This window comes from Coffea eugenioides, chromosome 2, assembly GCF_003713205.1.
Source record: "Coffea eugenioides isolate CCC68of chromosome 2, Ceug_1.0, whole genome shotgun sequence".
Taxonomy (NCBI): Eukaryota; Viridiplantae; Streptophyta; class Magnoliopsida; order Gentianales; family Rubiaceae; genus Coffea; species Coffea eugenioides.
Genome location: NC_040036.1, coordinates 78,796,668 through 78,804,797, shown reverse-complemented (window position 1 = coordinate 78,804,797; position 8,130 = coordinate 78,796,668). Strand labels below are relative to the sequence as shown.

The 8,130-nt window shown below is 37.4% G+C and overlaps 2 protein-coding genes across 2 annotated transcripts; one reads left to right on the top strand and one right to left on the bottom strand.

The window, feature by feature from the left end:
• The first annotated feature begins 530 nt into the window (after positions 1–530).
• LOC113761851 (mitochondrial adenine nucleotide transporter ADNT1) lies at positions 531–5,436 on the top strand. The gene is made up of 8 exons (XM_027305006.1): positions 531–917; positions 1,679–1,727; positions 1,935–2,098; positions 2,378–2,415; positions 2,948–3,060; positions 3,241–3,354; positions 4,134–4,478; positions 5,229–5,436. The coding sequence occupies exons 1-8, from the start codon at positions 760–762 to the stop codon at positions 5,310–5,312; spliced, it is 1,065 nt and encodes a 354-aa protein (XP_027160807.1). The 5' UTR covers positions 531–759; the 3' UTR covers positions 5,313–5,436.
• Positions 5,437–6,035: 599 nt separating this feature from the next.
• Positions 6,036–6,980, bottom strand: LOC113763912. The gene is made up of 2 exons (XM_027307909.1): positions 6,313–6,980; positions 6,036–6,222 (listed from the first exon to the last, which is right to left on the bottom strand). The coding sequence occupies exons 1-2, from the start codon at positions 6,696–6,698 to the stop codon at positions 6,204–6,206; spliced, it is 405 nt and encodes a 134-aa protein (XP_027163710.1). The 5' UTR covers positions 6,699–6,980; the 3' UTR covers positions 6,036–6,203.
• Positions 6,981–8,130: the final 1,150 nt, after the last annotated feature.

The window sequence follows — 8,130 nt, the reverse complement described above, 5'->3', positions numbered from 1 at the left end:
TTTTTCCTTTTTTTGGTTTTTTCACATGTTACTAACTGTTTCATTCCCTTTGCTATTACTTGTATATTTAAAATAAATTTTTAATATTAAATAAAAAGAAATCTATTAGTTTATAATTAATATGTTCATAATGTAGATAAACTGCCAATTAGCCTGTTCATAATGTAGATAAATTCTAATTTGCTTATTGCTATCCCGGACGTACAACATAAAATAAAAAGATTGACTTAACACATTAGGAAAAAAAAAACATTTTGGTCGTACAAATAGGAACGAAGTTGTTAGTAGCATTTGAGAAGAGACGAAAAACAAAAGCAATATTGAAAAGAAATAGAAAAAAGAAGAAGAAAAAGGAATAACAAAAATAATTAAAACAGTAGATAAATCGAGAAGTGATTAACGAAAAATAAGTTGAGGGGAATAAAGTAGTAATTGGATAATAGTTTATGGGGTATAGTGCAATTACCCAAAAAGGGCAAAATGAGTGGCAGGCAGAGCTGGTTAAGTAGGACTGTAGTAGGAGTCGTCACTTTGATCCCCGCCGCCACGCGCTCCCACTCGCATTAGCACCCCTACGCTGCCGCATTTCAAGTTTCACCTTTCTCCGCCATATTCATTAGCAGCCGCCGCCGAACACCGAAAATGTTTGCCTTTTAAGACGTTCAAAGATCCGATCGTCGTCGGTCTAGGGTTCCGGCGAGTAATTTTATTTAATAAATTATTTGCAGAGGAAGTAGGTTATCGGATTGTAGGTATTCTATGGCTTCGGAGGATGTGAAGTCGAGTGAATCGGCAGTCTCGAAGATTGTGAATTTTGCTGAAGAAGCCAAGCTTGCCAGAGAAGAAATTAAGCCCACTAGCCACGCTGTTCTCAGTATCTGCAAGTCTCTTGTCGCCGGTGGTGTCGCTGGTGGTGTGTAAGTGTTTTCTTATATTTGATTTATTAATACTGAGAGCACTAAGAAATTCACAAGCCCACTAGCCACTAGCTCACTGTTTTTTCCCCATGATACAGATTGATTTCATGTGCATATGATTTGTTTGACTTGTCCGTGCTTATTTTTATTGGTATGTTGTACTACTACTGAGCGAATAACAATTTTTCTGGGAGCTTGGCACCAATATTTCTGAAACTTTATGGAGGAAATAAGTTCAGTTGAAAGTTTTTATCCTTTAGGATTTGGCAGTTTTATATAAGGATTGATAACTAGGAGAAAGGTGCTTTGGGAAAAATACAAAGGGAGAGTTGGAAAAAGTACGTCTAATATAAACAAGTTTATTTTTAATTTATCATTTAATTTCTTTGAAATCAATGATCGTATGGAGATGTCTAGAGATCCATCTTTGCTTAACTGTGCATTCGCTAAGGGCAAGCCTTAGGGTCCGTTTTAGGATCAGTGACTGTTCTAGACGAGGCACGGTTGAAACTTTTATCGACTTTTCCCCCATTCTTTGCCTTATTTGAGCATTACTACCTACTAAAGATGGTTAACTCAGTAGACACCTTGCTATGTAGGTAGTCAGTTGTGATTGGCTCAGCTGTTCAGCATATAGATTCTTTGCAGCTTGTTTCTTTCCTGTTTCATGTCTGACCTCTTGTAGAATAAATTTACCAACAAAAAGTGCTTCAATTAATGCTATTGTATCATCTCATGAAGTTGTTTTTGGTCCACTGCAGATCACGTACTGCTGTAGCCCCATTGGAACGGCTGAAAATTTTACTTCAGGTTAGTTTGCTTTTCCTTGATGCTATTTTATGTTTGTGTTGTGTATAAAGTTCCTATCTTGATATGTTATAAAGAATAAACTTTTGTCACACTTCATGCACATCATTTCAAGGACCCCCATTTGATTTTCGAGAACAATTTTGATTAAGTTGTGTAGTCTACAAAAATTTATCACAGATTACATTAGCTGCATGTAAACAATTGCAGGTTCAAAATCCACATAACATAAAGTACAGTGGTACAGTTCAAGGCTTGAAATATATTTGGAGAACTGAGGGTTTTAGGGGATTGTTCAAAGGCAATGGGACCAATTGTGCTCGCATTGTCCCAAATTCTGCAGTAAAGTTCTTTAGCTATGAGCAAGCTTCCAAGTATGTTGTTTTCAGTGATGTAGTTCCACTAACAAAGATATTTTTAGTACATGATGATTCATGAGGTGCTGTTGGTCATTGATCTTTTGGATTTTCTGTATGTTGACCTGTTGGAGACCTCGAGATTCTGGTAGCACTTTAATATGCTAAAATAAATCCTTCCATTTGGCTAGCAGCTAGATTTTTTTTTCCCTTTTGTTAATTTGAGTTCATTCAGTTTCTGGTGGTTTTATTGTATGTGTTCCCTTTGTTGACATTTCCTTTTTATCATTGGAACAGGGGTATACTGTGGCTATATCGAGAGAAAACTGGAAATGGTATGTTCATTCTTCCTTTCTACCATGACATTGTTGAGGGGACATATCTTTTTGTGTATTACCTAATTATTATTTCTGAGTTGATCATCATTGAACATGACAATGGTTTAATATCCAAAGCAATGGATGCTTTTATTGCTCGGTTCAGTTTGTCCCATTTGTGCTTTTACTCATTGCACGTAGTTCTGTAGGTTTGAGTTGATTATGAGATCTGAATGTACTTCTGTTCTTTAGAAGCAAAACTTCTGGTAGTTCTTTAGGTTCTGGCTCCAGTCTTATTGTGATTGTCAAGATTTTATGTTCATCTTCCTCATTTTTTATATGACCGTGTCTGCACAGGTATGCTGCTTTCACAACAGCAAATTATTTTCACTCACCAGTTATGTCAGGCAACTTGAGATTCTTTTGTGATATTAACTGATGTGGATTCTTTTAAAATTTGTTGATTTTCATGCCATTCTGTCACAGAATGTTGGCAGTTCTATGGCAACAAGTATGGAGTTCATTTTGAATCTTTAACCTTTTTTCGCAGAGGATGCTGAACTCACTCCTCTATTGCGGCTTGGAGCGGGAGCTTGTGCTGGAATAATTGCCATGTCTGCGACATATCCAATGGACATGGTACGAGGAAGATTGACCGTACAGGTAACTTTTCAAGTCTATCCTACAAATGTGATTACTTATGAAGCTTCTTACCTGTTAGCAGTTGGCCAAGAGGTGGCTATGACCTCATATCTTTTTTTAGCAGTTTTAGTCATTAATAGTCTCCATGTTACGATTACCTGTTAGCACTTCCATAACATCATATCCTTTACTTGTTTGCAGACTGAGAAGTCTCCCTATCAGTACAGGGGAATGTTTCATGCTTTAGCCACTGTTCTCCGAGAGGAAGGCCCCCGGGCTTTGTACAAGGGCTGGCTTCCTTCTGTTATTGGAGTTGTAAGTTCTGCTTTTTGTGTGACTTACTTTATCTTTCCCTTCCAGTTAACCGTAAAGAAGTGCATTTAGCAGAGGTTTATGCTTTGCTTTGTTTCTTTTGAATTCTGGAGATTTTAGTACTGCTCATACTTCATCAGCGATCACAAGATACTTATTGTTGCAAGTAGTTCTCACTGGAGATTAACGGTAGCGTAAAATTGAAAAGTCTGTTTCCCTTTTTAGGTAATGGTGCGGCTTAGACAATTTCCAATGTATTGCAACTGATTCTGTATATTGTAGAACTTGTACTCCGACATTCGTCTATTGTGGGAGAAGAAACTGTTGTATTTATGCATCATGATGTTCTTCGTCTAATGTTCTGTACTCAATTTCCTTTCGGAGTAATTGGGTGCTATGATGCTGCATTTGAATTTTGCCTCTTTCTCCATCTGTAGAACTAATGTGGGGCAGGATGGATGAAGGAAGGAAATATTCTATTTTTCTAAGCTGTTGCATGCTTGGAGCTGGGCTTTGTGCCTTACTCTAATTAATCACATAATTTTTTTTGGGATAATTCTTCTGGAAAGTTATAAAATTTCCTAGTCTTTAGAGGTATTTCATACTTTGAAATGTTGAAGTGGACAGCTATATCTTGGTTATGGTTTGCATAGTGTGTACTTTTCTTTCCTGAGTTAATCGTTGCTGATTAGACTACTGATTTGATGCTCAAGACTTGCATGATAATCTTGTTCCCTATCGTCTTTTCTGTGGAACTCATATGAACAATGTCGTTTATGCAGATTCCATATGTGGGTCTCAACTTTGCTGTGTATGAATCATTAAAGGATTGGTTGGTTAAGGCTAAACCTTTTGGGCTTGTTGAAGACTCGGAATTAGGTGTTATAACAAGACTTGCATGTGGGGCTGCAGCTGGGACTGTTGGTCAAACTGTTGCTTACCCTTTTGATGTTATGCGAAGAAGAATGCAGATGGTGGGATGGAAAGATGCCGCTTCTGTTGTCACTGGTGATGGAAGGAGCAAAGCTCCACTTGAGTATACCGGCATGATTGATGCCTTCAGGAAAACTGTGAGGCACGAGGGCTTCAAAGCCTTGTACAAGGGTCTGGTCCCCAACTCAGTCAAGGTTGGTTTCTGAACCCTAGTAGCAATTTTCCTTGCTTTTGTCTCTATTTCTTCGTCCTCACATTTTGCATTTTGAGGTTCTAATTTACCTGGCTTCTGTTAAATCTGATTGATTGTGTATGTGTATAAATCTACATACTTATGTCTACACACGCACACACAGAGTATATACTACTCTGTCTGATACCATCCATCTTACATGCTATTTTCTGATGGGATGATTTTGAGTAGCATCCTAGCATGGATGGAGAGATTAAAGTTATTTACAATTTCGACAACAGATACTCATTTTTCCGATTTGGCCAAATGAAGCTTTCTTGCAAAAGATTGTGTGGAAGTGAAATAAATCCCATTCCAATAATATTTCATAAGATGTTAGGCAGGCTTACTCTAGAAATCTAAATATGGATGGAATGGAGTTAGTTTGCTTAATGTGCTTCTTCTATTGAGCAGTAGAATCGTAGATATCTGCTCGAAGTAATAGTTAACTTCATTTCTACACGGGGTATGGTTACTTGCATTTGGCTGATGATGTTGTTAAGCTGCCGATGGATGTGTTTTGTTTCCCAGTTGACAGAAAACTTTCTTGAATGCACTACCTGAGAACTCAGATTTTACTTGGTTGACTGTCTAAGAAGTCATTTTAGTCTTTTTAACGTCACATTGCCATCTTTATAAGTTGACTCATTCATTATATATACCATGAAAAGTCGGATGATATGTTTGATCAACTTCATTGTTAATTATTCAGGTCGTCCCGTCAATAGCTATTGCATTTGTGACGTACGAGCAAGTGAAGGACTTACTTGGCGTTGAGATCAGGATATCAGACTGACAAGAGAGCCTTGCATATTTTTTTTTTTTTGGGTTGCATGTGAAATTTTTATAGACAAGGAGAAGAGCAATCGCAACATGGTTATGGCCTCTCCATCCCTGAGAGAATTTAGAGACCTGCTCTAGTCCCTGTCTATATGTTGCTTCTCTGTTTAGCCATGTCTATATGTTTTGCCCTTCCAAGTGCTTTAGCATGTAGCAGTTGCCATTCAGATGATGTGTCAATAATGATATGGCTGACGAATATTGCAATAACTGCCTTGGTTGTGTCCCTGATAAAGCAGAACCCATCAGATTTATTGTGCGTCCGACTTTTCATCACGAATTTTATTTTTGGTGGCTCATTTCAGTTTTTAAGAGATTATCCGTTGATAGAATGCGAAAGCTATGCATATTCTCTCAAATTGGAAGATTAAGATGAAAAAAAAAAAAAAAGAGTCACTGAACATGTAGGTCTTGCGGCGCTAGAGTGCTCGAATGCAGTGGGTATCTTTCTGCATCATCCCATTAGATAGACGGAACAAATGCAAGCCTTGAGTGGTCAAAGTCACCGTTCGGGGTCATTTGTGGCCTCTTCGATGCAATTAATCATTGAAAAGGCCATTAAGTAGATGGAAGAGAGAAACTTGTTGCATTCCAGTCTACTTGGAGAAGAAGTATTGTCCTTCATGCATAGCGAAGAAAATTAATAATAATAATAAGAACAGCGTATTATTATTTCCGTCAAAGCAAAAAAGGTGTTGTTGGTAATTGGTATGGGCCATCAACCACAAAACTAGCAGGTAAACAACGAAATTACACAGAGCACTACTCCTCCTTTGAAAAAGCAAAGCTGGTGCTTTGCATGCGGGCTCCCGAAGGTGCGGGACATGGGCGCTGTTGGGGTGTATTTTCACACTTGTCTGAAGTGCCTGTACAATAAAGAAGAAAAAAGATCAAAAATTTTCTTCTATATATTTTTTAAGAGTTGAGATTGAGAGAAGAGGCTCATTAGGCTTTACCTGCAATCTCTTGCCCTGGTCTGAAACCTCGCAGATTGCCGTTCAGGAGGAGCTCTGAACTCGCACATCTGTCGCTTTCTAATTATCTGTAAACTTGGTGAGAGGGGGTGCCTCGGTCTTGAATCTTTGTGGGTGTTTTCATCAAAATTTTCTAAATCTAAACATTCTTCGGGAGATAAAGAAAGGAAGGAAAGGAGGATGAGAAGATTCAATTCCCAGAGGGGGGATGAAGGGTTAACGCCGCTCGTACTTGTATCCAAACTGATTCTGCTGTTGATCATACCAATAATGTTATCTTCGTCCTTTTCTTCTTCTTGCAGTTCCTCCACATCTCTATCTCTATCTCTATCTCCTCCTCCTGCAGTCATGCCAGATTCTTCTGCCATCTCTTTCCTGTCACGGAAATGCGAGGCTGTGTTTTAATACCACGGACGGCAGGGAAATCTCTAATGGAAGTCGACCAAGAAGAGCCCTATTTGCCACATGCCATTAATCAAGATAATTTGTGGCCTATCATCTCCGAAACAGACTTTGAAAAGGAAAAAAATGGTATTTCCAAATTTAATGTAGCCCTTTTTTTTTTTCCTTCTTCTTCTTTTCCCCTGTTGGAAGCAACAGAAGTCCAAGTAACTCTATTAGAATGAAACGTTACGTGGTTGATATTCTATTTTCTTTCCCTCAAAAAAATATTCGAATCAATTCCGAAATTTATTTCAGGAAAAAGAAAACCTTGGATTGCTAGTAGTATTTGATTATCTATATGTATATGACCACCATTCTTTTGGGACGTGAATTATCAGGTTTGCACAATAACTCCTCCATCTTGTGAAGATGCGTTGGAAGTTAGAAGTGGCTAAATTGGGACGGAGACGAGCCGAATAGCAGCGGTTTTGACGGTTTATTCAGCTGTGGGATTTTGGTATTGATGGATGATGACACGTTTATGGAGCCAAACTAAGATTAGGGACACTGTCTGTTAATCAAATTGTTGTTGTGCATGAATTAAGTTTTTTTTTTTTTTCTGGTTCTAGTTCAATTTATACCAACTAAAAGGTTTTTGTGCCTTTTTCCTCTTTTGTCTTTTAAATTATTTTCTTCCTTTTTTTATTTTTTGAAAAGCCAATATATCAACATTAATTTTCCAACCATTATTCACGACTTCATATTTGGTGTACTACTTTTGATATGTTCTACATCTATCCTCGCGATAGAAATTGCTCTTTTTTTTTTTTAGTGTAAGAAAAATTACTTATTTTTAGTATAAATGGAAGGGGTTCAAATTCAAGATCTCTCACTTACACTCCTTCTCCTAAAGGCTGAGCCATCCAACCCATTCCTCCTGCATGATAAAAATTGCTTAAATAACTATAAATACATAAAAGCTGGGAAAGGGGATAATCCAAACACTGCCATGCTAGTTGAAGATATTAATGCTTTAGCTAATCTGTTTCAAATGTGCTCTTTTGAAGCAACAAATATCAGTAATATGACTTTATGTAATCATCTTAGCAACTATGCTCTAAGCATACTTATGGATGAGGAGAGGATTTATGACTCTTCTTAAGTGTCCTGGTACACTTTGTATAGTAGGTTGAGCAGTTGTTCAAATATTGTACAGTTTCATTATCTATAAAATGGCATCTATCGTTTCCGAAAAAAAAAAAATTATAAATACATAACCCAAGTTAACTAGTTCCTTCTCCCGTAACTTCCCTCTATTTTTAATTTCTTTTGCAGTGATATTTGTTTTCTTTTCTTTTTGTGAAATTAACCTAACTAGTGCTTTGTAACTATAGTTGTATATATACATACATATAC

What these genes read in the sequence shown, in the direction of transcription:
- LOC113761851 (XM_027305006.1), top strand. Translation starts at nt 760, where the DNA reads ATGGCTTCGGAGGATGTGAAGTCGAGTGAATCGGCAGTCTCGAAGATT. An exon ending in GAGGAAGATTGACCGTACAG is followed by an intron (nt 3,061 to 3,240) that starts GTAACTTTTCAA and finishes ACTTGTTTGCAG; the next exon opens with ACTGAGAAGTCTCCCTATCA. An exon ending in TTCCTTCTGTTATTGGAGTT is followed by an intron (nt 3,355 to 4,133) that starts GTAAGTTCTGCT and finishes TCGTTTATGCAG; the next exon opens with ATTCCATATGTGGGTCTCAA.
- LOC113763912 (XM_027307909.1), bottom strand. Translation starts at nt 6,698, where the DNA reads ATGGCAGAAGAATCTGGCATGACTGCAGGAGGAGGAGATAGAGATAGA.